Raw genomic sequence first — 27,355 nt, forward strand, 5'->3', positions numbered from 1 at the left:
TACGTACACCTGGCATTCCCATAAAGTATAGTTAAACTGTGGAACTGGAAAATTGGATCGTTTTGTTACACCACACAAGAAATGGTGTTTTGCAAGAAAACGTTCGTGTGTTTGCATTATAAAAGCAAAAAAAAAGCCGCTCAAGCGATGCGTTCCGTAGAAAAATTTTTTAAACTTTATTTCTGCAATATTTTCGTTATTTTCGTACCTGTGCTTATGTACACAGAGTACCTATGTAGATATAACAATTGACGGGGATCAGGGAACACCGTGGGACCCCCACATATAGCGTGTGGTGTACTAAGAAGAGAGAGAAGTCTTTGGTGCGGGGAGACAATTGGATTTGAGAGTGTGAAAATTGAGTGCAAAATACACCAAAAGGCACTCTCAATTCTGGCGTGGTGTCTCCCCTTTTGTGGAGCAGCCACGCAAAAATGAAAAAGAAAAGTTTCGTTGTAATTTGCAGGAAGGGGACGCGCAGTGTGAAGAAATTGAAAGTATATTAGTGGCGGGTAGTCGATATAAGTAACGGCCTTCGCGGCGGAAAACTATTCTGCTGTTGGATCTCAGAGCGACTGGTTGGAGTGCAAAAGAAAAGTCAATTTTTACAGCGAATTTCCCCTTTAATATTTTTACTTTATTTTGTCCTTTTAGTGAGTGATTTTTCTGTGTTAAAGAAATATATTTTTTGTAAATAAAAAAAGTGTTGTGCAGAAGAAATTGGAAAAAAAAAATTAAACGTGGTTCGAGAGGTTGCAGAGATGTGGATAAAAGTGGTAAGTTTGATGGTAAAAGAAGTTTTGAATGGAGCGCAATTAGTGGACAAAAAAAGTGGCAAAAAATGATGAAAGGAAAAAGCCTTTTTAGCAAATATAATAAAAAAAGATTACCACGCAATTTGTGAGAATAAATACCAACAGGCGCACCTAGAAAAATCTCAAGAGTTTGTTGAAAAAAAAATCAGTGATGACAAACCAAATGAGTTTGAATGTGATGGGATTCATTTTAGGACTTATCGAGTTATGTGTGGAAATTTGATTTAACAGTTTCTTTGTAAAACCTTTAAAAATTCTCTAGAAAAATGAATTCTTTAATCATTTACGTGAAATTTCATGCAGAAGTTTTAAGAATATTTTCTTAATTCCAATTTATTGGATTTTCTCATGTAAATAGCAACTTGTTAGAGTCAAGATTGTGAAATTGTCAAGCTGAATTAATACGGGATGCTTGAAAAATGAAAAACGTGATAATTTTATGATAAATTATTAAATATTATTTTATTAGTTTTCAAGTCAAACTCATTTAAAAAAGATTTTAGAGAGATTGAAAAATCATATTTTTCGTTAGAAAATTATTCTTAACATTTTCTTTATGACAAATAAGCCTTGAAAAGGGACTAAAAGCTTTCCAAAGTGTTAGAAATTCAATAAATTTTATTAAGAGCCCTAACTTATAACTTATAAAATTTTTCATAGAATAACAACAAAAAAGAAAAGATTTTTAACTGATTAAAGATTTTTCAAACTTTGCACGAAATTTAATAGATTTGTCTTAAACTTTATGCAATTCCTTCAATTTTTAAAGACTTTTTAACATCTTTTAAACCATAATGAATCTGTTGCAATTTTCTTAAAGAGCGAATTCAAAGAGTTATTAGTAATTCATTTAATTAGTTAAATCAATTAATTTGAATTAATTAACCTAAAATTATCAAGTTCTTTAATGACAATTTAATGTTCCAAAAAAAGCTCATTTGATTGCAATATCAGTGACTTTTAGCAGAACAATCTCTATAGCAAAAAAGCTCCACTTGAGGAGACACAGAGGAGACTGAAAAGACCCCACAAAGAGATGCTGATGACTGTACGTACAACACTGACCAATTTTGACCAACAAAGTGAAATGATTTCACTTGCGCAACCATTTCTCTGTTACATTAGGCTCTGTAGTTTATTTATTTTTTTCTGCCTGCTCCGTATTAAAATATCGTTGCAGAGGAAGAGGAAAAAAAACCAGCCCGCGTGAGCCACGCGCGTCGTCTTTTGGTTTAATGAACTTTAACGATTTTGGCGGCAAGAGCACCTTGCATAACATTTCATTGGCATAATGCCTCCCAAATTGCACGGCCATTGCAAAATCACCTCTAATACGCGATTGATGCACATTTTTGCCTTTTTTTCCTGCATTTTTGTGAAAGTTTTTCTTACAAAAAAATATTTAAAAAATAAGGAAAACTAACAACATTCCTTCCTCCTGTTGTAGTCATTCTTCCTCTCCACCCTCACGTTAATTGTGGGGCTTCCGGTGAGAGATAAACCCCTGCCAATTACACAGGAGAGTATCGATGGGCTCAAGTACCTGCTGAAGTTGCGACAGATGCACCTTCAGGAGCAACTGCAGCAACCACAGGAATTCCTCTTTAGCTACAGAATCCCAACGCAGGAGGAGCTCGCTGTGCCACTTGATGCGGAAGCTGTGGCACTGCAGCAGATGCTACCACCACCACAAGTACCCAATGAGCCCAACTACTACGCCATGAAGCCACGCAAGGGCTCGAAAAAGTATCAGCCGAGTCAAAAGCAAATTCACCTGCGAAATCCCCCTCTGAGCCCAATTGTTGTGGAAGATGAGGACCCCATTCGGCATGATTATCCCTTTGAGGATGTCAATTATGATCTTGGGGAGCAATTTTACCTTCCCGAGGGCCCCACGCATGAGGAAGTGGCCACCACAGAGGCAGCAGCGGCGGCGCAAGCTGAACCTGCTCAGCATAGAGAACTCAACACAGGCGAGACGTACAGTGCCATCCGGAGGAAGACAGAACCCCAAGAGGACCGTGTGGAGTTCCAAATGCACGGACATGCAGGACCAAAGAGCTACAAATTCGGCTACGACACGGGTAAAGGGTAATTCTTGCTTTCTCTCAAAACATAAACTCCTCCAAATGAGGCAAAAACTGTTAAAAATTCAAACAAAAAAAAATTGAGAATATTCCACAAAGAATATTCGTGAAGTCTTTTGAAGAATATTAAAAATATTCGAAGAATATTTAAGGTTCTATAAGAACATTCCAAACAAATTTTAGAGCATTCAACATTCAGTAGGTAGTAAATTTTGCAAAAAATATTGAAATTTTGACCTGAAATTTTTGCCCTTTTGACTCCCAACACTCGCAGCGATTTCTATTTTTCATTCTTTTAAATTTTATTTAAAAATTGAAAAATCTTTCGTCGTTAAAATTGAAGCAGTAAAATGTCCTCGTGATGAAGGTTCTAACCTTTAACTTTAAAAGAACAAAGTCTTCTTTTTAATTTGAGAAAAATATTTTTTTTACTAGAATTATGTTTTAAGTTTATTGACTTTTAAGCATTAAAAATTAGTTTTTTGGAATAAACAAAAATACAAGAAAAAAATATTTTTTTATCTTTTTTTTTTCAAATTCTTTGACTTAAAAATAAAGAGATTTTATGCATCATTTCACACAGAATTCAATCACCTAAACCTGAAACAATTCTTTAAGGAAATCTTTAAAAATTCTTTACAAAAATTTCCTTTCTTTGCAGCAAAAACCGGCAGTTCCGATTCGAAGAAGTCGACAACGAGGGAAAACTAAAGGGACACTACGGGTACTTCGACAAGGGGGGTAAAATGCACGTAATAAAATACACGTCGAGTCCCGAGGAGGGATTCAAAGCTGAAAAAGCCAGCTAGTTCCAAGCCAAAACCCTCCCAAACCCGCCTGTTCATTCCCTCCCTCCCCCCCACACACAAATTAAATTAAGACAGAAATTCCATGAATTTGTCGTTCACATTGTAAGAAAAAAAAACAAACTTTGCGCGATCACTAACGCCCACACTGGTTTTGTATTTATAGAGTGATTAAAAAAAAAAGAAGAATTAACAAGAAAAAAATATTTTGGTCATGTTTTTGGAGGTAAAAAAAAGAAAGGCTTGAACCATCACTCTCTGCGGTGCTGCTGCCCTTAGGACAGGATAACTTTCTCCACGTCGCCAAGTAATCCGGAAGCCCCAAAACGGAAGAGGTGCGGCTGTAGCCATTCCGGTCCCAACGTCTGCTTGATGAGGCTCATCCATGAGATGGCTTCCTGAACAGTTCGTACCCCACCGGCTGGCTTCAGGCCAATCTATGCAACAAACCCATAACAACAACAGGAATGTTAAAAAAAAATGGCGCGAAAATCAATTAGTAGAAGAAAAACAATTAAAGGGCTCATTTTGTTGCGGTAAAACAAGCGCGGGAAAACAAGAAATTTGCTCAAAGAGGCGTGAAATGTGGCGGAAATGGAAATTAACGAGTTTACAGTGTTTTTTACAAACTTATTTACTTTTTTTTCCTCCTCAATATTCCACCTAAAATCAAGCAAAGTCTCTCGTCGCCATCACGCATGTTTTGAGAGCATTATTGAACTTGAAAGTGAAAATGCATTTTGCTCTCTTTTTCAGTCATTGCGAGAGCACTTTCGCATGCGATTGACTACTTTTTGCGTGGAAAAGAAGTATTTTCAATTGAAATGTCGAGATTTCCGGCTTTGTCCAAAGGAAAAAAAAACATGTGGTGCGAGATAAGAAATCGAGTTTCTTGAGCTTAATACTTTGAACGAGAAAGAGCTTAATACTTTATCGGAGTAATAAAATCTGGAGGTTTTCTTTTGGAAGTATTTTTTGCTAAGAGGACGTTAAATTTAACGGAAATTGTTTAAAATTTAACAAAAAAGGAACACAAAATGGCGCACTTCTGGCGTCCTTTCTTGGATGCTATGATTTTGTTTGTTTTCTGTGTCTTTTTTGGAATCATTGTACGAAAAAATCTCAACAAAATTAAAAGGTTTTCTTCCTGTTGTCTTAAGGATATTTTTAGAAACACAGCGTCCTGAAGGCAAATACAAAATGGCGTTATCTGGCGTCCTTTTCCAAGACACAAAATTTTCGTTAATTTTCATCCTTTTCTGATTATTTTTAACTGAATAATTAAGCAAAAATAATATAAAAATAAATAAATAAAACAAACCTTCTGCCCAGTCTTCCTGTAAAAGTCCTGAATAGCACGAATCATGACTAAACCAACGGGAAGTGTTGCATTGACACTCTCCTTGCCTGTGGAAGTTTTTATAAAGTCCGCACCAGCCATCATGGCCACCATGGATGCCATGTAGACATTCTTCATTGTCCCCAGTTCCCCAATACCCAGGATTGCCTTGAGGTGCGCCTGATTCCCACAGGCACGACGCATTGCAAGGATCTCATTGTACAGCTCCTGCCAGTTGCCCTGCAGAGCTAAACCCCTATCAATGACAATGTCAATCTCCGTGGCTCCACACTCAATGGCACACTTAATCTCAGCCAGACGTGATGACAGTGGGTACTGCCCGGAGGGGAAGCCCGTTGCCACGGCGGCAATTGGAATATCATTGAGTTTATCTAATTCCGCGAGCGTGACACGCGCATCTGGCACGCGACTTGGGTACACGCACACAGCAGCTGTGTGAATCATCCCTCGTGTTACCTCATCCAATCCCAGAGTGTCCAGGACATGGTCAGGAAATGGATATGCCGCCCGCAGGCAGAGACTCCGAACATTCGCCTTCGTATCATCCCCGGCCAGTGTTGTAAGATCCGTCAAAGTTAAGGCTTTAAGGGCCCATGCTTTAACATTCAGAGGATTAGTCACTGCGTTCCTGGACACGAGAACATCCACAGATTCCTCAACTGAACGCAAATTGACTTCATTGCGCTCAAACCAAGTTGTTTCTACGAAAAAAAATTAACGTTGAAGCGTCCTTTTAGTTTCAAAATGGCGCCCAAAGCGTCCTTTTGAATTTACCGAATGGAATTGGCTTTTGGACTTCCATTTCCTGGACAAAATTGCTCAAAGAAAATTATTTACTCACAAAAAACACGCGTGAAGGTTGTTCGGAACAGCTGATAAGCACTAAAAAGGGGAAAAGTCGTTCAGTTTCCCCTTCTTTGGAGATTTCTCTTCATTTTAACGTCGAATTTAAACGAAAATGTAATTTTGTCTTTCTCTTTCTCCTCAATCAAGCAGTGGTGGCTTTTGGAACTACATTATGGCGCCAAATTCAAAAATTAGTCAAAAATTCAGCTAAAATCTATAATCTAGTATTATCCAGTTTTATCAAGGACGCCATTTTGAATTCTAGCTCAGTAAAATATTCAATGACAAAAATATGAATTTTAAAGCTTCTACTTGATGGATTTCAATAAAATTAGATGGAAATGATAGAAAAAATAAATCAGGAATGATTTTTATAATAAAATTTATTTAAAAAGATCATGAGACAGGCAAATTGGAAAGAAAAACAATCTAAGCTAAAAATAAATTCAAAAATGGTTTGTTTAATGATTATTTTCGCACAATATTGCGAATTTATTGTACAATTTCACGCGAAATTAATCTTTTAGTGTCATCCCAGGTGTTATCTCCGTGAAGCAGAAAAACGACTAGACAGAAAAAAAATCCATGCGAATTTATTGCTTCGGTATCACCTTGTTTTATTCTCTCATTATTATTTTTTTTACAAAGGAAAAATTAATTCACAAAAGAAAAAATACTGCGGTCAATTTTTCTAACTATTTCTCCTATTTCTTTACAATTATAATTTGTTGTAAATTGTGCTAAAAAAATAAATAACTTTCAATTTATTTAAAAAATAAATTAATTTGCGACAGAGAGAACACGGAAATTATTATTTTTTACATTAAACCTGTAGAATAAGTACAGATGGGATTTTTCTTTGTATTTAGTTTAAATAATTAAAATTTATCTATGCTTCTCCCATTGATTCCAATATTCGGGCGTTTGCATCTCCGCCAGGCGCGACATTGTCCTATCGAAGGCAAAGAGTTCCTCTTCGCCCGTGAAGATGCTGGAGGTGGATTCCGTTGTGCCAATCTTGATGTTCAAATCATCCATCAGCACTCGATGCTCATCGAGATGATCTTGCGATGCTTCCGCGGAGAAGAGCTTCTTGTACGGCACATCGGAGGAGATAACGACGCGCACGCGATTGTCGTAGAGCGTATCAATGAGGGTGATAAACCTCCTTGCGGGTGATTTCTTTTGCATATTCAACTGCGGTACGTCACGAATGAGGATTGTGTGGAAGAACTGCGCAATTTGCAGGTAATCACTCGCCGCCAGAGCCTGCGAAAGCCCCAGAAAAATAATCATTTTATCAGTTCCGGAGATTTTCTTTTAAATTTTGAAGACGTGTGACTCACTCTCTCGCAAATTTCCTCGAATGTTGTATCGAGAATCTGTCCGCATGTCTTGCTGAAATTGAGATTACGGCCCAAGTGCGTGAACGTCTTGGGCCGGATGATGTCATTCTCCTGCGAGCAGAGAATCTTGAACATGCGATCCATGGCTTTTGACGCATCATCATTGTCTGGAGATTTGCTGTTTGTATTTAAATAAATTAAAATGAAATGAAAATAAGGTCAAGAAAAGCGCGCGCGATATCTGGCAAAAATTCAGTCTACGTGTGTGTTTCCAAGGCAAGGGGGAGAGATTCATTGCATGTGGTGTACATTCATTTTTCTTCTATTTTTCAAAAATTATTAATGATTTTCTTCTAAAATTATTAAAAAAAAATTATTTTTATTAAAAATAAGCTGAGATTAATTAATTAATTAATTAAGACAGAATTTATCTTCATTGTCCGAAATTAATAGATTAGTTAGAAAAGTTTTGAGGAAATAAAAAATATTCTTTATCTTCCTTTCATGGGTAGAAATTAAGGTTCTCCTTATTCTTTTAAAGAAATGAATAGAAATATTCAAAATGTTTATGAAACGCGAAAAAAAATGATAAAATTAGATTTTTAGATTACAAAATAAATCACAAACAGATTGAAAAAGCAATAAAAAGACACAAAAAAACGATTCAAAAAGACAAAAAAAAAAGGAAAACAAATTAGTAAAAATGATAAAGATGTGTTAAAAACTTACCTTCAAAAGCAAAATTACGACAAAAATGCACTAAATTTAAAATGACGGGCATACTTTCAAAATACTTTCAAAAAGCATAAGCAAGTGTTAAAATTTAGTAAGAAATCCACAAAAAAAAACGGTTTAACAGAAATAATATAAAGTCTAAAATAAATGCCGAAAAATTGAGCATAAAAAATACAAAAAAGCGTAAAAAATCTTTTTTTTTTTTGAGAAATTTGATGCGATTTTAAACTATAAACATTTTTAGTAAGTAAAGAAATAAACCTAACTTTGCTAATATATATTTTTTCTTTTCAATTTTTCACGAAAATTTCATAATTCACGGAAAATTCCCAAAATTTCATTAATTAGCCACCCCTTGAAATGAATTTTAATATCTTGAAGAATGCCTTGCGGTGTACACAAACATTTAACGAGTTGTTCTCCCCTTGAAAATTGATTGAAATGTTTGGAAAGAAGGTAGATTACTCACATATAGTATCCCTGTCCGTCCCCCTTGAGCGCCAGAGCTCGATAATCGATGCCACTGTCCAGGGAAATGACGTCACAATGGGATTTGAGGATACCAATGAAGGGAACAAAGTTGCTGCGCTGCAGCCCATTCTTGTACAGATCATCCGGAGCACGATTACTCGTGGCCACCATGACGATGCCGTCGTTGAAGAGATGCGTAAAGAGGCGCTTCAGGATCATCGCATCAGCAATGTCGGTAACTTGGAATTCATCGAAACAAATGAGCCATGAATCCCGGGCAATGCTATCCGCGACGGGTTTGGTGGGATCGAAGGGCTTTGGTTTATCATCGCGACTATACACGAGTTCCTGACTCTTCTTCACTGTATGAATCTTCGAGTGGACTTCCGTCATGAAGGAATTGAAGTGAACACGACGCTTCTGCTCAATCCCAGTGCAACAGTCAAAGAAGAGATCCATGAGGGTGGTTTTCCCTCCTCCAACACTTCCGTGCACGTACAATCCCTTTGGAGCCACGGCTTTCTCCTGCTTCTGGAAGAAGCGGAAAAACCCTCCGGATGTCCCAATGGCAGGTGTGTACGATTGAATTTCATCGTAAATATGCTGAAGGGCTTCCGTGACTTGCTGTTGATGGCTATCCGGGGATAATTCCCCGGCCTGAATCCGCCTATCGAGCTCCTGAACTGGTCCACCTGAAGCACTTTCACTCAGCTGCTTTGCAAGATTCTGTGGTATGGCACAAACGTGGATGAGGCGCTTTGCACTATTCACAGGAATATTTGGGATCTTCCGGATGATAAACATTGCGCACAGCACGGATTTGGATCACGATAATTTGGAAAAAAGTCCTTGGTGTTGGAGGACGAACATTTCGTTACATAATGTTAGGTTAGGAACACAGCTGAGTTGGTTTGGTGGAATTTTTTTTGTGAACGAAAACACGACATGCGCCGAAGTGGACCCGAACGTTTTCCCGCAAAATTTTCCCACCAAAATTCAAAAATATTTTCCCCTCCAACGGTCATTTTTGAGGCATTTTTACAAAGAAAATTGAGAAAAGTAAAAGAATTCTTTCATTTTTAAGGTACATTTTTATTTCTCACCGATTTTCCAGAATGGCATTCATTTTCCTTGCGTGTAAAATCACAGTCTTTAATAGAAACAACGTGCAGAGCATTTAATCTATTGCATGGGTAGAGATGGCGAGCGCACAAATGCGCCGTGGCAGGATTAGAGGGTTTCAAGGAGGATGATTTATTGGGGAACATGGGACGGGGGATTTCATCTAGTTGGGGTAGTACTGCCCGTGGTAGTTGAGACGAGCTCGCTCTTCCTGCTTCTTGGCGTACTCAGCGGGATTCTCCTTGGCTTCCTTGGCTTCTCGCTCCTGTTGCAGCCTGATGCCTTCGTAGATCTGCTCAAGACCCTTCTGGATTTCTTCTGGGATTGGTGGTGGTGTTGGGATGTGGTCTCCAGTGGCACGGAAACCTCCCTCATCAGCTGTGTACTGAACATTCACGAGCTGCAAAAAAATTGTAAAGTTTAGCATTTTTTTGAACATAAATAACATAAAATGGCGGATGCCTAATCTAAAATGGCCGAACTGACGCCATTTTCTTCATATTCGAATCGAATAAGAATCTTTGGTTGAAATGAAAAGATAGAGCATGTTTTTTTCTTTATGTTAATCTATAAAAACGTTTTACAAGAAGGGCGAATTTGTTCAAAAACGTCGAATTAACATTTCAAGTCGGAAATTGAAACTAAAATGGATAACTAGAGCATGTTTCCTCTGTCAAACCATGACCTACATTTATTTTAATCAACCATTTAGCATAAATTAAATGAAGAGAGTGTGTAAATGGCGTTAAAAGACTTTTAAAAAAGCTTCAATTTATGACGCAATCTTACGGCAACAAATTAAATAAAAAATGGAGGAAAATGTTTAATGCTCAAGTTGTTTTATATCTCGATAAAAAAATTTATGATGCATTTTAATGTTGGGAATTGGTCAACTGATTTTGGAGGTCATTAAATTCTTTTTTTTTTTGCAGATAAAACCGATAAAATTGATGCTGCGGATTGATTAAATTAGAAGTATATTCAATCACTTAATTTTAGATGATTTCAAGATGAAAGAAAAACATAAAAGAATCATCTCACCTGGCCATCGGGAGCTGTGTAGGAGTAGCTTCCACTCTGCACGAGCACACCATTGGGGGTGTTCTCATTGAAATCCCTCAGGAAGCCCGTCTCTTCGGCAATGATGTTATTTCCAGTCTCGTACTGTGTCTTGTAGCTGCCATCATTGCCCTGTTCCTTGTTGTACTTGAGAATGGGGATCCACGTGGTGGTCTCCTGGCGGACGAGTTGCTGCTGCTGTGGCTGCTGGCTGTACTCACGCGGGGCAGCATGGTGTGCCCGCTCCTCGGCAAGTGGCTGCTGTGGCTGTTGCTGTGGTTGCTGCTGACGCAACTGCCGCTGTGGCTGTTGTGGCTGTTGCTGGAAGGCCTGTGGCTGGGGTTGACCAAAGGCAGCCTGGCGGGCAAATCGTCGCTCACCAGCTGACAGTGCCACCAAGCACACGGCAAAAACGATCTGTGAAGAAATGAAAAATTGCGTGTTAACAAACCATTGATTGCTGCTCATTAATTAAAATAAATCAAAGAGAGACGCCAAAGCTTTGAGAGTTTTTTTAGAGGTGGATAAAAAAGAGATGATTGAAATATTTTTAAATATTTAATCAATTTATCAATTTTTTTCTTATTTTTTCGGTTTGATTCGTAAAAAAATACTTTTAAGGAAAATGTTGAAAAAAGGATAAAAAATAGTTTGTAAAATGTTAGTAGAATTTTGCTATTTTTTTTTTGTAAGTATTTATATCCTTTAATTTATTATGGCTTAAAGATAAGAAATGGTAAGACTGAATGGAATGAATAATTGTTTAAAAAGACGCATAGAAAAAACTCTGCTATGTTTCAATTTATTTTTCATTGATAAATTGACATTTTAAATCAAATAAATATTTACTAAAAATTCACTAGTTTAATTTAATCACATATTAAGTAAAAATTCTTAATCTTAAATGAAAAAATTTCCTTTCAATAAAATCAAAAAATATTTTAATTAAATAAAATAGTTTTTCCCGAAGAAAAATCTCAGCTGGTGGCATTTGAAACCTTCGTCTCGTTAGAGCATATTGCAACATAATTTTCTAGAGCAACGCGATGCTATTTTCGCGCTCACACCGTCCTGTATCCGCGAGATAAATAATTGAGCAATTGCCGTGCAATTGGACATTATTAATTTGATCAACAAATGGATTATTAAATGTTACAAACTTGCACAGGTCGTCACAAACATAAATCGCGTTGTAATAAAACTAATGCCGCGTTTGATTATGCAAGAGGTGTACTAGAAAATTTTGTTGTTTGCCTTTTCATTCACATTTTGCCATCACATCACAAAGCCAAGCGCGCGTGTTTCTCTCCTCTTCTTTGAGATGAAAGAAGAAGAAAAAAAAAGATTTAGAGACGTTTTCTTTTGCACCTTTAACACGCGGGGAAATCACGCGAGATTTGACTTTCTTTCCCATTTCCTTTTTCTTAATTTTGAATAGAATTTGAGGGAGGATTCTGTGCCTTACCAAGACTTTCATTGTGGCAGAAGATGCTGCGAAAAATTCACACGAAAAACTTTTTTTTTAATCCAGAAGTGGGGTCGGAAAATGCCGAAGAAAACACAGGAAGTTAAATAAAATTTTTTGTGGTGAGAGGATCACTTTTGGGTGGATTTTTTCGCGCGAGAAGGAAACTTTTGAATGGCGAATTGAAGAAAGTAAAATCTAGACTGTGCACAGTTCATCTCAATTCGCTGGTATTTATATGCTCTGCGGCATTTCCACTTTGAGACAACCGGAGACGTCGCGTGGAAGGGGCCCCCAAATGGGATGGGATCGGCTCAAAAAAGCAAGAGTTGGAGGATCGCGTCGTCGGAGCAACAAAACCAAATGGATTGTTCGCTTGTAATATTATATTTTTGTTTCAAAACTCCCCTCCCTCATTTTTCCAATGGCGATTAACATAATTCTGAATATTGAGATCATTAAATTACCTACAAAAACTTTCGATCTCATCTCCACGTTGAAGTTTGATTTTTTTTCTCTTGTGCCCCACGCTCACATCTGGCTCATTTTGGTGCTGATTAAACAATTACAATACGTTTGCACACCTGGAACGCGCAGCTTCTTTGGATTCTTTTCTTTTTCTTTCTTTTACGCGCGCAATTCAGCCCCACCATGCTGTGCGAAGAAATGCAGTATTACAGCAATTTTAATTGTTGCTCTTTTACCTCTTTTATGGTGTTGCTTTTTTTCTTAGCTACAAAGAGGAGAAAAATGATGGGCTTTTAGTGGTTACCAAGCACTAAAGTGAACAATTTCCCCGCTAATTTGAGGTTCGTCGTTCGATGTCCGTTGATGTCTTTCGTTTCCTTTATGCCACAAAGGCGAAACGTGGCTGTAATTCTCGCGTACACCACATGATTTATTTTCTTTTCACCTTCAGGAAGCTTTTTGTGGAGTTATGGAAGAAGAACTGATCGTAAAAGATCAGAAAGAAGAAGAAAAGGGAGTTAAAAAAATCCCTCGATCTTCATACCGTTGTAGAGGGAAATTTTGATTAAAGAGTGATTTTTTTTTTCATTAGAGAATTTTGTATTTCTAACAGAGTTTGTCGTTAGAATTTTAGAATATTTCCAGATCTACGAGAAAATGTAGAAAATCGTTTAAGGGAATTGAAAAATAATCAATTCTGTTAATGTTAAATGAGAATAGTGTAAGGATTTTTAATTAGTTAAAGGTTCATAACCTGGAATATTTTTTTCTGTATTTTTCTCTTCTTTCAAAAATCTCTTTAATTTAATTTCTTACGAAAGTAAATTTAAAAAAAGGAACAAGCGTTCCAGCATCAATGGTACACTACAAAAGAAGAAATTACATCACCTTGGAAGCCTCTTCAGCGCAAGATCTCTCAGTTTACTCTCTCAAGAGGTCCCCCCATGACGAGAGATGTGATGCAATTAAATCGATAAACCGGTATGTGGGTGGATACATAATTTCACTCTCTTTTGCATTATTATGCCAATATTACAAGAGAGCTCGCGAGCTATTGGAGATTTAATAATGAAAAGCTTTGAAATATAAGGGACACACCTGGAATGCTGAGCGACACACAAAATGTAAATCAATGTGTTTCATCAGCCATTTTCGCATCTTATGTTATTTATTTAATAAACCAACAAAATGTATTATATACCTTTCTCGTATGCAGCAGACATGAGATGTCATTGATCTCTTCCTCTGCAACAACGTGATGTTGATCATGGCAAAAGACTTTTCCTCTCGACGCGATCACTTTCTTTGCATCCAAAAAGTATATATGGCTGACGCGCGTCCATAACTTTTGAAATTCTGCACGTTCGCGCGTCAAAATCATAATTCTTCATTCAACTTCTTTGTGCCACCATCGCGCCCAATCCTCTTCCATCTCAGCACCGCCGTTCATCAACAATCAAAATGATAGATTTACGAAACCAAAGCAAAAGAGTTGGGTGATTTGATCTCGAAACTTGCGTCTAACCTCATTTCGTGTTATATAAACAATATAAATCATTTTGATTCTTCCACTCTGATCGTCTCTCCGCGATGCGCACAGGATGGTGCGTTGGCGCGTTTTTTTTTCTTTTGAATAATTTTACACACTAAATTTCCCCCCTGAATAAATGCATATAAATATAAATTTTAAAACGTCGACAGTAGGTTAATTGCAAACCAAACTTGTCGCTCTGGGGCTGTGCCATCGAAAATCTTCACGTTATAAAGTTCATATAACCATTAAATTATAAAATATATTACATTGGAAGCTATATTCCACCTTATGTGGTCGATAAGATGGTATTTTATGGAAAGAATTCCGCTTTTGATGTGAAATTTAATTATTTCACATGAAGCGGATATTTTGTATTCAGGTGGGGAGTTTTGAAGAGAAAAAATTTTTAATATACAGGGTGAACTCTATAAAAGTGACAATGCGTGGGAATCGACAATTAAACGGCAAAGAAAGTTGACGCAATTATTGGCAGATGATTGTTAAAAATGTCAAGAAGGTGAAGAAAGAATTTTTCAAATCAAAATCTGTCAAATTTTTAAAGGTACAATTCAATTTCTTTGCATTTGGTGACGTTAAATAAATGTCATTGTCATCTTTGACAACTCCTGCTGTCAGGAGTTAACTCTAAAAGAAATATCTGACATAAATAGCTTGTCCAGAACATTCTCTTGGACAAAATATAAATGTCAAAGTCTTTCGATGACATTTGAATTTATCATTAATTAATTGTCACGCAAACAGCTATCAAAAGAATAACTGTCAAGTACACAACTGTCAAAAATCGTATACTGTCAAATTTAAAATAAACATAAATTAATTCAGCCAGTAGCATTTTGAAAAGAGAGAATAAAAAAAAACATTTAATAAGTTTAAATTCAATATTTAAATGCGCGCAATTAATTCCTTTAGTTAATTAACGTCAATTTTATTATTCTTAATTGCTTTTAATTTAAATTTCCCACCGCGTTTCTTGAGACTCACCTGTAAAAGACATGCAAAAAGCATGTAAAACCGCGGCCGTATTATTGGCTGCAAAAACTCTGACGAAGAAGCAGATGAACTGGGAGACCGGTTTAAAATAGTGCAGCACAATAAACAAGAATCCAATTTGATTTATGCAGCAACTTTTACTCTCCATCAATTGAAAATGTGTGTCTCCCAAGTTTGTTGATCTTCTCAATCGTTTTTCTCCTTTTCCACCACCACGAATGGCTTTTAAAGCATCGTGCGCTTTTTCGGTCAACATTTTATGTTCAATTCCACACCGCACAAGAAGTCCAAAGTTGTGTGGAATTTTCATTTCTAACAGATCAATGATTTCTTTCAGCTGAAATTTAAGCTTTTTGAGGCAAAAAGCAAATCACGCGAAAGACGGAAATGTTTAACCTTGGAATTGGTGACTTTTCCTTTCTTTTGCGTGACATTAAGAAATAAATTTGAATAAAACTGTATTTTGCATTATTGCTGGCACATAAATATTATTTGAAATATTCATGAAATACAGGGAGATGAGACATAATTAAATACAACAAAGTTAGTGCCTTTACAAAGGAATTAAAAAGAAATCTTTTATTAATTTGCATATTACAAAATGAGCTTGAAACTATCCGGATTTAGAAGGTAATTTTCTTGGGAAATTCTTTAGAGATCTTTTTTTATTTAAATTCATTTTCTGACAGTTGTTTTTTTGATTTATTTTAAATTAAAAATTAAACAATATTCTTATTTAAAAAATCTATATTTAAACCAATTCATCTGAGAAATAAACATTTAATTTTATCACCCGACGATTGGTGAGCAATTTTCCCATCGCCAATCTTCAACAACATCTTCGCCGGCGACTTGAGTGCAATTTTCGCGGAATCCGATTTAAATTATTCAATATCTGTCCGAGTGTGCAAAATGCGAATAAAGTTTCCACACCACACGGTGACATTGTGCTGTTGCAATTTTGCCACCTTTTGCAGAAAATTCTCTCGCAGAGTTGATCACAAATGGCAGATGAACACGCACCCAAGTGTTGAGGAAGATTATGCAATTGCAGATTGAATTTCTTCGCCAAAAGCAAGCTCAAAAAAGCCACCCAAATGTGATCTCCTCGATCTCTTCGCTGCGTATTTGGCTGTAGAATTACATAAATTGCACCACCAAGAAGATTTATCTGCTTCACATCTTAACAAATTTTCTTCATAAGGAGTTTATCCAACAATTTACATATTGAAGATTTAAAAGTTTTATTTAATTTTAACGAGTAAACTAATCAAATTTCTTATTAAAAATTCCCACAATTTTCCCTTTTTTCTGTCAATTAATTTGAGTATTTTTTTAACGAATTTCTGTGAAGAAGACGAGAAGAATAGCGCTGTGATTATTTTAATGGTTTCACTTAGAGACACTTAAATTCACCAAAGTAGCAAGTATGTAGTTGATTGAGTCATGAGGAGAAATGAAGAAAAATGAACGTGAATTAGTGGAGACGTGTAAATTTTTGCATAATATTGTGAAAGAGTTATAAATCTCCATTGAAATGGAACGCTTTGTCAAGTTAAGATTGTTTGTTTAACATTTATTTTAAAAAGTATTTTTAATAAATTATGGAGAGAATTTAAATTAGTTAAGTGGGACAGAAGAATTAGATGACTTCAAGCCCTTCAAACCCTTCAAGCGTAAATAAAATAACCTAAATATTAAAATAAAAATTAAAGCAAAATATTCAAAAATTAAAGGAAACATGAGAAATTATGCAAAAGAAAATTTTAAGCGCTAATAAAAATAATTTATTATCAGAGGCTAAAAGAATTTATGAAAAATAATAAAAATTATTAACAAAAAAAGATATTTCTTTTGTCTTTTTGACTACTTTGACGTAAAATTAATCTTTCTATTTTTTGACATCCAACACTCTGTCAAAATTATTCTGTCAGAGACACAAATGTCACAAAAAGTTCTAAATATTTTTTTTAAATTGTTTTACAAGCATAATTATTCATGAATAGAAAAAACTATTTTTAGTTCCATTGAAATCATTATAAGTTTTTTTTTAATTTTATTAGGATTATATCTGTCAATTGTTTTTGAAAGTTGTTATAATTGATTGCTTTCAGAACTTGAATTTATAAAAAAAAATATTTGGAATTGATTTTAGATTAATTCCAACATATTTTTTATGATCGAAAAAAGCAAAAATTTCGAAGATTTTTCATAAAAACTTTAAATCTAAATTTTCTCATAGAAAGACTCTAAATTGCGGTGTACTCTTACCTCAAAGCTTCACCCTACCTTGTAAATAGTTCGCAAAGAAATTTCTTTGAGTAGGAGATCGATGCTGCAACGAAATTTCAATTGGCATCACTCATTCTCGGAAATACCGCACGATCGCGAAGAAATTCAAAGAAATTACATACCCCCACATTGGGGCTTTTGTGAAAGCTATAAATCACACACAAATACTATTTGATTTGCCAATTCTGCGGTGCTCCAATGTCAATTGAAATGATTTTTTTTGGATTTTGTGGGGATATAAATTTTATTTGATCGACAATCAAAATGGATTTTCTCCTCACACATAAATAAGACGAAAAAAATTAATGATTCTCTCTGGTATAAAAAAATCAAGTCTGTAGGATTCTTGGGTTATGCAGGAACAGTTGTGCTATCTATATACAGCGTCATTGTTGCATTTCGATGCTCATGCAGGATTGCCTGGAGTTTAGACGACAATCCGGAAGGGAGCAAACTGTTGTGGGATTGCGTTGAATTGGTGGATGTTTGAGGAAGCTGGCTCAGGTTGATGAACTGCAAGGGAAGGAAAATTCGTTAAAATTTAAATTCTTCTAAGATTTTGGAAGTGAAATTTAGCTCACATTGAGCATCCTGTGGTGCTGGCTGCTGCTGAGCAGCTTGCTGTGTAGCCTGCTGCTGCTGTGCCTGCTGATTGAGGGAGTTGGCAATTGCTTCTGGGAGTGGTGGTGGCACGGGCAAATGATCACCAACGGGCTGGAAGCCATTCTCATCGGCAATGTACTGCACGTGGATGGGTGTACCATCGGGAGCTGTGTAGGAGAAGGAGCCTGTCTGCACGAGGATATCTTGTTCCTCGAGACCGGCTTCGGCTCCAGTTTCAGGATCAATTCGTGGCACCTGAGCGCGTTTTGTGAATCCAGCACCTTCTACGTTGATCCCATTGCCAGCCTCGTAGCTACGAAGGCAGAATTTTTAATTTAATCCAGTAAAGAAATCTGATAGATCAGACGTTAGATCAGGCAACACAGCTTACCTGTAGTTGAAACTTCCATCCTGCCCAACGGATTCGGTGTACCGCAGGATTGGCACTGGGGTCACGTTATCACTATCAGCGTGCTGTTGAACAGGGGCTGCAGGAGCTGCTGGGGCTGCCTGTGGAGCAGCTCCAACCATCAAGACAGCAGCACAGAATGGCACAACGTACTTCCACATATCGCACACGTTTCACGACTCTGTAAATGATGAAGAAACACCCAAAAAAAACCCTCAAATAAATTTCACTTGAATATTTCAAAATCACACAAAAGCACTCGAAAGCTCCGAAAGATGCACAAAAGCTCCGAAATATATAGCAAACTATATGTACTAACAGGTATTCCAAAAGAGTGAGGGTCCTCCTGAGCAGATGGATGCTGGAATAAAGACTGATTCTGGAACACAATGGGACATGGTATTTATAGTTGGATGGCGATAAAACTATGGTGGTGGATCTATTTGCACGGTGCCACAAATTATACAATTAATGTGTGAGTTGTCCAAAAAATCTCAATGTCCCCGGCACAAAATATTTTCAGTCAATATTTAGTAATAAGCACTATTTGCTTTTCCAATAATAAATTGTGCCATAACAGTTGAGTGAGCCTCAAGAGGAGCATTTTGAGGCTTCTCTTTTTTATTTCTTTGAATTTTGGGCTTTTTTCTGACCTCACAAATTGGATGTTAATAAAAAAAGATCTCTCAGTTTGTCGAAGAAAAAATCGCGCAGTTGCATCCAAAAGCTCACACACCGCGGCATGGGATTTACAAGACCCAGAGAGGTGGAATTTTATCCACAGCTATTGCATTTGAAGAGATTTTGAGTTAAGAGATTGTAAAGAAAATTTAATTTTTAGGACTTTTGAGAAGGATTTTTTTAAAAGAAAAATAAATTAAATTTCTTTATTTTTCCTTTCATTTTTGAATAAAATTTTTCGTCCTTGACAAAGATGATGAGGAATATGGATGAGAGAACTATAAACTAATAAGAATATTGTGTCGAAAAACAAGCAACGAAAATTTAAAAAAATCTTTGTAACAAAAACTGTTAAATTTTCAAAATTATTCAGAATTTTTTTAAATTTTTGATTTGGAAGCAAAAGTATTTATCTAGAGGTTGTTTAAAAATATCCCTTCCTTAAAGTAAAGGAGATTATTCATTTTTGCGGCTGATATAACGTGAGGTTCGATTGTGACAGTCTTTCCAGTAAATAAAATAATTCTTTGCAGAAAAATAAACACATAATTTTATTGAATAAATTTTATTTATTAAAATCTCAAAAGAGGCATTTTATAAAATCATTCGTCAACATAAGAATCTCTCCTACTTCCAGATAATTCACCTTCTCCACACCTCTGTGTGCGGCTCAGTGTGTCTCTCTTCTTGTCTTGAATGAATGAAAAAAGAGAAGAGAAGAAGTTATTTTCTTAATTGATTAAATCTCCTGCAAAAGCATTTAGGTGCTAATTAGTTCTTCATACATTTTTCACTTTTACTATCGAAAATCGCACGGTGTTTTTGATTTTAGCACACACCTCGCAGACATCGAGTGTGATTAAAGAGAAGAAGAAGCAGCAAAAAAAGAAGAAGAGATGTGTGGTGGGCAGGTGAGAAAATCGCATTTTTGCACTATGGCAGCATCTCAAATATTATCTCCAATTATGTCATTCATTTTGTGCCAATTTATTTATAGAATTCACACCATACCGTAGCAGATGGCTATAGCGAAGGTCCACCACTGCTTGTGTTGCTGCTACGCCACCCATAGCGATGATCTGGTGCTGATCTCGATGGTATCTAATGGGAATGGCAGTGCAAAGACGATTGAGATTGATTGAAAAGATCTTTTTTTTTGGAGCGAATTTTCTTATTCAGTAAAAAGTTTATATTTCACAGCATCTGAGTATTTTCTTGCAAATCCCCATTTGGGAAGATTTTTAAGCTTTGTCCGCAAGTGGAGGTTGGGCGGTAGCCAGGTAGGCGAGAGCCTTCTGAATGGCTTCTGGGATTGGTGGTGGCTGAGGAAGGTGATCACCAACGGGAACGTAGCCATTCTCATCAGCAACGTAGCTCACGCTGTAGACGACACCATCGTCTCCGGTGTAGCTGTAGGAACCCTTAACGCTCTCACCAGCATTCTCAGGATCAATCTGCTTCAGTTCCCCGTCTTGCTCGGCTTTGGTACCATCGCCAAGTTCAAAGCTAAAGGAGAAATTTGAAAGAAAAATCGTTGAAATTAATTCTTGAATCTTAAATTAATCTTGAGATGATTTCTCATTATTTTCAGCACATAAGGCACAAATCGATTTTTAAAGTATTTTTAAGCCATAAAAGGATTGTTTTAAAATTAAATTTCTTTGTGATTTTAAACTTGAATATTTTTTTAAAAGAATGAAACTGTTGCACTGAACTGTTAAGTTTTTTAAATGGAATAAATCACTTTCATTTAGAATTCTGAGAAAAATATAAAATAAAATATTTCAATTAGAGTTTTCTTTAAGAAAATGTTCTTAACAAGTGAATCTTACAAAATGTCCTTCTAAGAATAAATTCTTCTTTGGTTTGTGCAAAAAATTAAACTAAACTTTAATTAATTTTTTTATCTTTAAGGGAAACTCTGGTATTTTTCCTCGAAATAAGAATTCAATCCTTGTTAAAAATTTTATGAGGTTCCCTTGAAAATTGTAGTAAAAATTAATTCTCCCTGTACTTACGCATAATGATATTTCCCATCGTGTTCCACAACATTCTCCTGCCTGAGAATGGGTACCTCCTCCTTATCCCTAATTTCAGCGGCAAAAGCACAAGCCACGAATGCAAAAAGAACAAAAACTGTCTTCATTTTTTAAAATATTTTACTCTTTTGTAATTTAAAAGGATCTGTAGGAGTTATCCGCGTGATTATGAACGCCAATTGCTACTGATGCCCGTCCCAACTGCGCCTGTGGCTTTTATATCCACCTCGCAAGATGATTCTCTATTCGGGTAAACATGCAAAAAAAACATTCCATCGTATATAGAACCAACGTGCGAATCTCTTGTTATTTGGGGTCTGGTCCCCTCCCACCCAGGTTCGCGTGCCTCATATTTTTTGGCAACCAAGGTGGTGGCGAGATCATCATCCAAGAATAAAATCTCTTCATACCGCAGTGCAGTCACCAGCTGATTGGGCGCCTCCTCCCAGTTGAGAAAAACAAATTTCTTGCCCACATGGGAAAGGCATCGCTAAAGTGCATCAACAATGACCTTAAAGTCTTTTTAGTTTATTGTTGTTGCTGAAATTTTCGGGGGACGCGCCAACACTCCGGCATTTTGGATGCTTCACATCTCCCCCACTAAATGCTCAAACAGCTCTAAAGCTGATGGATGATAGAGATCTCTTCTCTACATGACCCCTAAACTTATTTTAATACTCCATTAGTTTTGAGATGTGAGACAATGGTTTCTTTTTGGGGGGAATTTGAGGAATTTTTGGCGCGCAAAGACAAAGAGGGACTCCGTTGGAAATTATGGTGACAAATTTTAATTAATAGAAAATTAAAGTTGAAAAGTTTCCTATTCAGGAAGAAGAAAAGTTTCTATGAAAATATTTTGAAAAATCTTGAGATTTCTGTGAATAAATCGGAAATGGCAGATGTGAGAAAATTTTTATTCTTATCTAATCCTGAAGAAAAATTTCAGAATCCTGGTTGTTTTAATTAATTTTAAAGCTTTTAACCCTTTCAGGCTTTCAGAATTTTTTTTCATGATCCCTAAAAATTTATTTCTTTTGTAAAATAACTTTTCAAGGTTTCTTGAAGTTTTGTCTAACTAATTTCATTCCAAGAAACTCCTAAAGCCTAATTTTCCACCATCTCACACAGTCAAGAATTTGTTCCCATAATTTTCGCATAGTCCCCTCAATCGAATAAAGATGTTTTCAGGGTTATTGCCAGGTATCTCATGCAATTTTTTGTAATGATTTTTCTCTCTCATTTCTTCTTAAAACTCCCATATCCATGTCACGATATCTCCGCATAATGTCACACAAGTGTGGTCTCTGGGGCACAAAAAAAGAGCGAGCGGAGTCTCTTAGAGGCTCCCCAGGTGAGTATTTTAGTGAAGAAATTGCATTGACCAGGACACGTGAAGTGATGTAAAAAAAAGTTAGTATGTCACGATCGTTTGATGCTTTAAATTTGTAATTATCTCCAATTCACAGGGGAGTGATTTTTTTGCACCATTGTGTCGTACATTATTTCCAAATATGCAAATATTGCATTGAAGATCGCAGGAGGAGCCACTAAAAAAATTACCCACCGCATGTTTAATTTTCTAAGCAGCATTTTTTGGTATTTTTGTGTGATATTTCTGTGAAAATCTCCTTTGTATGTTGTGGAGGAGATTCTTTATTTGGCGATTGGGAGATTAATTGGATGGACATAAATTTCGTATGTTTAACAGGAACAAATACTAATTAATTTACCTACAAGAAAGAGAGAAAAAAATGAGAAGGAGGGAGAATTTGATTCACCTGTGAGAGAGCCTTGACCTTTTCGGCGCGGGAAAAAAAGAAAAAAATAAAACAAGCAAAAGTGGCCACTTGAATTGTATCCGCCAGGAGAGATTTGTCATGAATAAACTCTTCATTTTTGCCATAAGCTAATTAATTTGTTTAAAGTTGACTCGTTTTGCTTCAACGAAATGTTTTGGAAATTTATGTAATGTCCCAAGGGGGAAAAAAGCACATCATCATCAAAATATGTTACTCATTTTGCTGTTATCTGACCATCTTTCGCGCAACGTATTGCGCAACAGTGTAATATTATTTATTTCTTCTGTGCCTCCACGGATGATCCCAAAATTATACATATAACACATCTCTTTAACAACCATTTGTGCTACATAGTTTACCGTAGGAGAAAGTTCTCTGTTTTCCCACCAACGCTATTGATTTTCCCAACTGTGCCAATATTTGATTTTTCACCACCTTAAAATATTTTCAAGTAAAACCTGCAAAGCACGAAAATTCCGCGGGAAATTAATTTTTTACATTTTGTATCAAATAAAAAAAAACTCCACAAAAGTTTGCGACTTTTTTTTCTTGTATGGCAACAGAAAAGATCTTCTTTTACATCATCATCATCATCTGCAAAAATTTTGGTATAATCCACAAAGAGTATTTAATTGCATGCTGTAAGACATGTTGGCGACTCCCAAAAACTCCTCATCTCATATTTTTTACTTCCGTGACTTGGATTGGATGTACTGGAGAGCCTTCTCAATTGCCGGTGGAATTGGAGGGCTCGTTGGTAGATGATCACCCTGTAGATCAGCAAATATTTAGTCAGTGATCGTGCAAATTTCTTAAAGAATTCTTTGTCTTACTTGAGGCACAAAACCATTCTCATCGTCAGCTGAGTACACCAAGGAGATGAGTTGTCCTTCTGGGGATGTGTAGGAAACTGATCCTTGAGCCACGATCACGTCACTTGTATCGGGATTTGTAGCACGCTTCAGTGTTCCTGTTTCCTGACCCTTAATCCCATTGGCAGTTTCATAGCTGAAAAGAGAAGAGGAATTTCAAATTTAATCAGTTTATTTTTCTCACAGAGATCACAAGAAGATCACAAAGAGAACAGTAGAAAATTCAAAGAAGATCACAAAAAAAAATTCTAAAAAGATCAGAAATAAATTACAAGAAAATCACAAAAAGACCATAAAGAGAACACAATAAAATTCAAAGAAAATCGCAAAGAGATAACAAGAGAATTTCCAAAAAGATCACAAAGAAGATCACAAGAAAATCCTCAAAACGATCACAAGAAAATTCAATGAAGATCACTAAAAATCCCAAAAAAGATTACAAAGTGATCTCAAGAAAGTTCAAAGACAATCGAAAAGAGATCAAAAAGCGCCTGAAGATCGGCAGTTTTGTGATGATCAACCTCTCCTCTCTGAAAAGATCATTTCGATCTCATTGATGTGATCTTCTCATTCACGCAGTAAGGTCTTTACATTCAAACTACAAGATAGTCTCCATTAAAATAACAATCTTCTCACTTAAACTGTGATCTTCACACTCAACTTTGCGATCATTTCATTCAAAACTCTCAAAGATCTTTTCTAATTAAATCTATACAATCATCATGGGAGGAATTACGTTTATTCGAGAATTTATGATCATCGCAAAGGAAGGTAATGCAATTAGCAATGAATCGTTGACGATCACGATCATTTAGATGCAATTAAATTTAATTATATACCTATACTGATACGATCCATCTGGTTCTATGTTTGTGTCCTGACTAATGATGGCGATTGGATCACTTTTGGGGCCCTGAGGTGCTGCCAGGGTCCATACGGCCATCATAAGTACGCTGCTGCAGATGATCAACTGCCCAGAGGCATACAGAGAAAAAAAAATCACGATCAATTCCATTATTTAAGAAGAAGATAAATGATCACTTCATGGCCAAAAATGGATTAACGTGAAAAAAAAAGCATTCCTGGGAAAATTTAATTACTCACTTTCATGGTTAATTTAATAATCAAGAACTGCCGAAAAAAGAACAACAATGAAACAAATTCCTAACCACGCGATCACGCACCGATCTTCACTTTTTCGGGTGAGCTTTTATTTCTTTTTTTGCGGGGGCGTTTTGTGCTCTAACACAGAAGCACCTCAGACAAAGTTCTAACGAGGGAAATGCATTTGGTGTCTCTATTTATATGATCGCAGCATCTTTGGGGGGAATACTTACATTGTATATGCGGTGGACCTCCTCCCGCCACTTATTGCGCTGCACCATCACACCATAAAATGCAGTTTTATCGTTGCAAATGCGCGCGCGCAAGATGCCTCAAAATCCATTTACATAGTTGTTCTTATGCATAATGTTTGACTAATTAACATTAGATTGAGACGCGCGCGCGCTCTTTTCGCCCATCTCGAAATGCGTGAAAATTGGTGGTGTTTTTGGCAGCAATAAATCAGTGAAGTGGATGCATTTGCAAGACGTCGCCGTGTCCAATTTGTTATGCGATGCCCACAGTGGGGGATGTGTGTAGCATAGAGGTGAAGAAAATTGATGGAGCGATTGCAAATCCACACCTTCACTAACATCTCACAGCATCTATATGACTTTTTTCCGCATGAACTTACAATGAGTTGATTCCTCCTTAATGAAAAGTGTCTGATATTGAAACTAACCGTCTAATGTTTAAGTTTTTCTATTTTTAAAAAACTTTTTCTACTTTTTCTTAAGTTTTTATTGAATTAAATCTTTTTAAAATAAGAAAAATTCATTTATTTCATGGAAGGTGCTTAAGAGAACTTCAAGAATTTTACGTAGAAGACACTTAAACATTCTGAAGTAATAACCAGAAACTGCAAGAATTTTTACAATAAATCCATGAGAAAAATGTAACGATTTATAATTCATTAGCATAAAGATTTTTCAACAGAAATCATTAAAACTCTAATAAAAAAGTGTTTATCCTCGCTGTAAAACTGATTTAGTGAAAAACTGCTAGAATTTTTATTTTTTTTATATTTTCCCTTTAGAACGATATATTCTAAACAAATCGAAATAAATTTAAGTACAAGATTAATTCTTATTTAAAATATTAATAATAGATCATAAAAGAATAATCAAAAAAAGATAGAAGAAAAACTACAAGAATTTGAATGTAAAAAAGTTTTTGTTTCAGTCCAATTGAAAAAAAAAATTTAAATAAAAATTCTTGGTAAAATTAAAAATTAAGTATGCAAGAGTTTATGACACTTTAACCTTTCTAAAGGTTTAAGAAATAACTGCGAGAATTCTTTAAATTATAATACTTGGTATGCCACGATTGTGGTATAGCAACTAATAAGTATTATTACAAAATTATCAGTGTCACGTCTTTAGAGATTTTCGGACGCTCTAAAGTGTTAACAAAATTTTAACCAAAAACTGCTAGAAATCAAGATATTAATCAATGTTTCTGAAAATCAGTCAAGTTTGTTCTTTAAACTGCTAGAATTCTTTAAAAAAAAATTTAAACTTCCTCTCAAAATTATTTTTCAAATAAACAAAATACAAAGTTTTATCACAAAAATCTCAAATAGAACTAAAACAGCTTAGCTTAACTCTAGCGCATTATTCTCTCCCTCAAACAATATTCTCCTTCGTTTGTAAGGTAAACTCCTGCGGAGTTTCAGTGATGATTATCGGAAGATTAAATACGGTAGCGTATTGTTGTAATGTAAATAACACAGAAAAAAGACGTATAAATAAATGACGCTGCAGTGAGATCGTGCTTGCATTTCTCTGGGACGGGTGCTGTGGATGTAGAAGGTGATCTCGTGGCCACCACCCGTCACGGTGGGTGCGCAAAAATTGGGTTTGGTGGGCGCAATTTCGTGACCCACTGACCTTCTCCGGTGTAACTGCCCTCCTTGCACTGTGCACAAGAAATCCTCCAATTATATTGGCCTGGCCATGTGTGGAGGAATGGCGCCAAAATGAGAACAAGCGAATCGTGAGGAGATTGATCTTCGTGCGCGCGGTGAAGAAGGAGGAAAATCTTCTTTGCCAACACCATGTACAAAACGGATTTCTAATAAATGGGTGCATTCTGTGTGGTGGAGTTTATCATAAATTGCGGCTTTTTCGCCCAAGCCATTGTCTTTCACTTTACCAACACTTTGTGGTGTAGCATTGCATAATTCACTCATTATATTTTAATTCCTTAATTCTTTCGAGATTTTCTTCTTGTTTTTTATTTTACTGCAGCTCTCTTGGGGCACCCTGTGCTTGGGAAGAATTTTTTTCACAACAAAATAATTTTTAGAATAAATTTGGAACAACTTTGTAGTCAAAGAATTGCAGAAGAGGAAAAAAATTCCAAAGGAAAGGTGAGATGAAAATATGAGGTGGTGGATGGAAAATTAAGTGCGGCAGAAGAAGCGAAAGTA

General features: G+C 36.0%; 6 protein-coding genes across 7 annotated transcripts; 1 reads left to right on the forward strand and 5 right to left on the reverse strand.

Annotated features, from left to right (window-relative positions):
• The first annotated feature begins 514 nt into the window (after positions 1-514).
• On the forward strand, positions 515-3,912 carry LOC129793661 (uncharacterized). Of its 2 annotated transcripts, none has more exons than XM_055833833.1 (3): positions 515-776; positions 2,263-2,906; positions 3,564-3,912. In XM_055833833.1, exons 1-3 carry the CDS (start codon positions 762-764, stop codon positions 3,709-3,711), a joined length of 807 nt encoding a protein of 268 aa, XP_055689808.1. In that variant the 5' UTR covers positions 515-761; the 3' UTR covers positions 3,712-3,912. The 2 variants fall into 2 exon arrangements, with proteins under 2 accessions (XP_055689808.1, XP_055689809.1); XM_055833834.1 differs by having other exon boundaries at positions 518-776; positions 2,263-2,899.
• Positions 3,833-5,969, reverse strand: LOC129793658 (deoxyribose-phosphate aldolase). Its single transcript, XM_055833829.1, has 3 exons — positions 5,843-5,969; positions 5,030-5,769; positions 3,833-4,145 (listed from the first exon to the last, which is right to left on the reverse strand). Exons 1-3 carry the CDS (start codon positions 5,868-5,870, stop codon positions 3,984-3,986), a joined length of 930 nt encoding a protein of 309 aa, XP_055689804.1. The 5' UTR covers positions 5,871-5,969; the 3' UTR covers positions 3,833-3,983.
• Positions 5,970-6,506: 537 nt separating this feature from the next.
• LOC129793649 (putative ATPase N2B) lies at positions 6,507-9,394 on the reverse strand. Its single transcript, XM_055833817.1, has 3 exons — positions 8,465-9,394; positions 7,261-7,438; positions 6,507-7,183 (listed from the first exon to the last, which is right to left on the reverse strand). Exons 1-3 carry the CDS (start codon positions 9,268-9,270, stop codon positions 6,800-6,802), a joined length of 1,368 nt encoding a protein of 455 aa, XP_055689792.1. The 5' UTR covers positions 9,271-9,394; the 3' UTR covers positions 6,507-6,799.
• A 143-nt stretch (positions 9,395-9,537) lies between these two features.
• LOC129793663 (endocuticle structural glycoprotein SgAbd-2) lies at positions 9,538-12,323 on the reverse strand. Its single transcript, XM_055833836.1, has 3 exons — positions 12,113-12,323; positions 10,630-11,064; positions 9,538-9,988 (listed from the first exon to the last, which is right to left on the reverse strand). The coding sequence occupies exons 1-3, from the start codon at positions 12,122-12,124 to the stop codon at positions 9,752-9,754; spliced, it is 684 nt and encodes a 227-aa protein (XP_055689811.1). The 5' UTR covers positions 12,125-12,323; the 3' UTR covers positions 9,538-9,751.
• Positions 12,324-17,837: 5,514 nt separating this feature from the next.
• On the reverse strand, positions 17,838-18,590 carry LOC129792344 (endocuticle structural glycoprotein SgAbd-2). Its single transcript, XM_055831256.1, has 3 exons — positions 18,412-18,590; positions 17,999-18,333; positions 17,838-17,930 (listed from the first exon to the last, which is right to left on the reverse strand). Exons 1-3 carry the CDS (start codon positions 18,588-18,590, stop codon positions 17,845-17,847), a joined length of 600 nt encoding a protein of 199 aa, XP_055687231.1. The 3' UTR covers positions 17,838-17,844.
• Positions 18,591-20,351: 1,761 nt separating this feature from the next.
• Positions 20,352-25,089, reverse strand: LOC129792345 (uncharacterized). The gene is made up of 7 exons (XM_055831257.1): positions 24,925-25,089; positions 24,660-24,790; positions 23,782-23,956; positions 23,639-23,718; positions 21,336-21,391; positions 21,129-21,246; positions 20,352-20,616 (listed from the first exon to the last, which is right to left on the reverse strand). Exons 1-7 carry the CDS (start codon positions 24,928-24,930, stop codon positions 20,352-20,354), a joined length of 831 nt encoding a protein of 276 aa, XP_055687232.1. The 5' UTR covers positions 24,931-25,089.
• Between the last annotated feature and the right edge of the window lie 2,266 nt (positions 25,090-27,355).

This window comes from Lutzomyia longipalpis, chromosome 3 (assembly GCF_024334085.1).
Source record: "Lutzomyia longipalpis isolate SR_M1_2022 chromosome 3, ASM2433408v1".
NCBI classification, from domain to species: Eukaryota; Metazoa; Arthropoda; class Insecta; order Diptera; family Psychodidae; genus Lutzomyia; species Lutzomyia longipalpis.

Coding starts and splice junctions, on each gene's coding strand:
- LOC129793661 (XM_055833833.1), top strand. Junction 2,907..3,563: donor GGCTACGACACGGGTAAAGG/GTAATTCTTGCT, acceptor CTTTCTTTGCAG/CAAAAACCGGCAGTTCCGAT.
- LOC129793663 (XM_055833836.1), bottom strand. Junction 9,989..10,629: donor ACACAGCTCCCGATGGCCAG/GTGAGATGATTC, acceptor ATTTTTTTGCAG/CTCGTGAATGTTCAGTACAC.
- LOC129793649 (XM_055833817.1), bottom strand. CDS start 9,270: ATGTTTATCATCCGGAAGATCCCAAATATTCCTGTGAATAGTGCAAAG. Junction 7,439..8,464: donor GACGGACAGGGATACTATAT/GTGAGTAATCTA, acceptor AAATACAAACAG/CAAATCTCCAGACAATGATG. Junction 7,184..7,260: donor TCGAGGAAATTTGCGAGAGA/GTGAGTCACACG, acceptor GGGCTTTCGCAG/GCTCTGGCGGCGAGTGATTA.
- LOC129792344 (XM_055831256.1), bottom strand. CDS start 18,590: ATGTGGAAGTACGTTGTGCCATTCTGTGCTGCTGTCTTGATGGTTGGA. Junction 18,334..18,411: donor GATGGAAGTTTCAACTACAG/GTAAGCTGTGTT, acceptor CTGCCTTCGTAG/CTACGAGGCTGGCAATGGGA. Junction 17,931..17,998: donor AGCACCACAGGATGCTCAAT/GTGAGCTAAATT, acceptor CTTCCCTTGCAG/TTCATCAACCTGAGCCAGCT.
- LOC129793658 (XM_055833829.1), bottom strand. CDS start 5,870: ATGGAAGTCCAAAAGCCAATTCCATTCG. Junction 5,770..5,842: donor CCAAAAGCCAATTCCATTCG/GTAAATTCAAAA, acceptor TTTTTTTCGTAG/AAACAACTTGGTTTGAGCGC. Junction 4,146..5,029: donor ACAGGAAGACTGGGCAGAAG/GTTTGTTTTATT, acceptor TTTGTTGCATAG/ATTGGCCTGAAGCCAGCCGG.
- LOC129792345 (XM_055831257.1), bottom strand. Junction 23,957..24,659: donor GATGGATCGTATCAGTATAG/GTATATAATTAA, acceptor TTCTCTTTTCAG/CTATGAAACTGCCAATGGGA. Junction 21,392..23,638: donor ATCCAATCCAAGTCACGGAA/GTAAAAAATATG, acceptor TTACCCGAATAG/AGAATCATCTTGCGAGGTGG.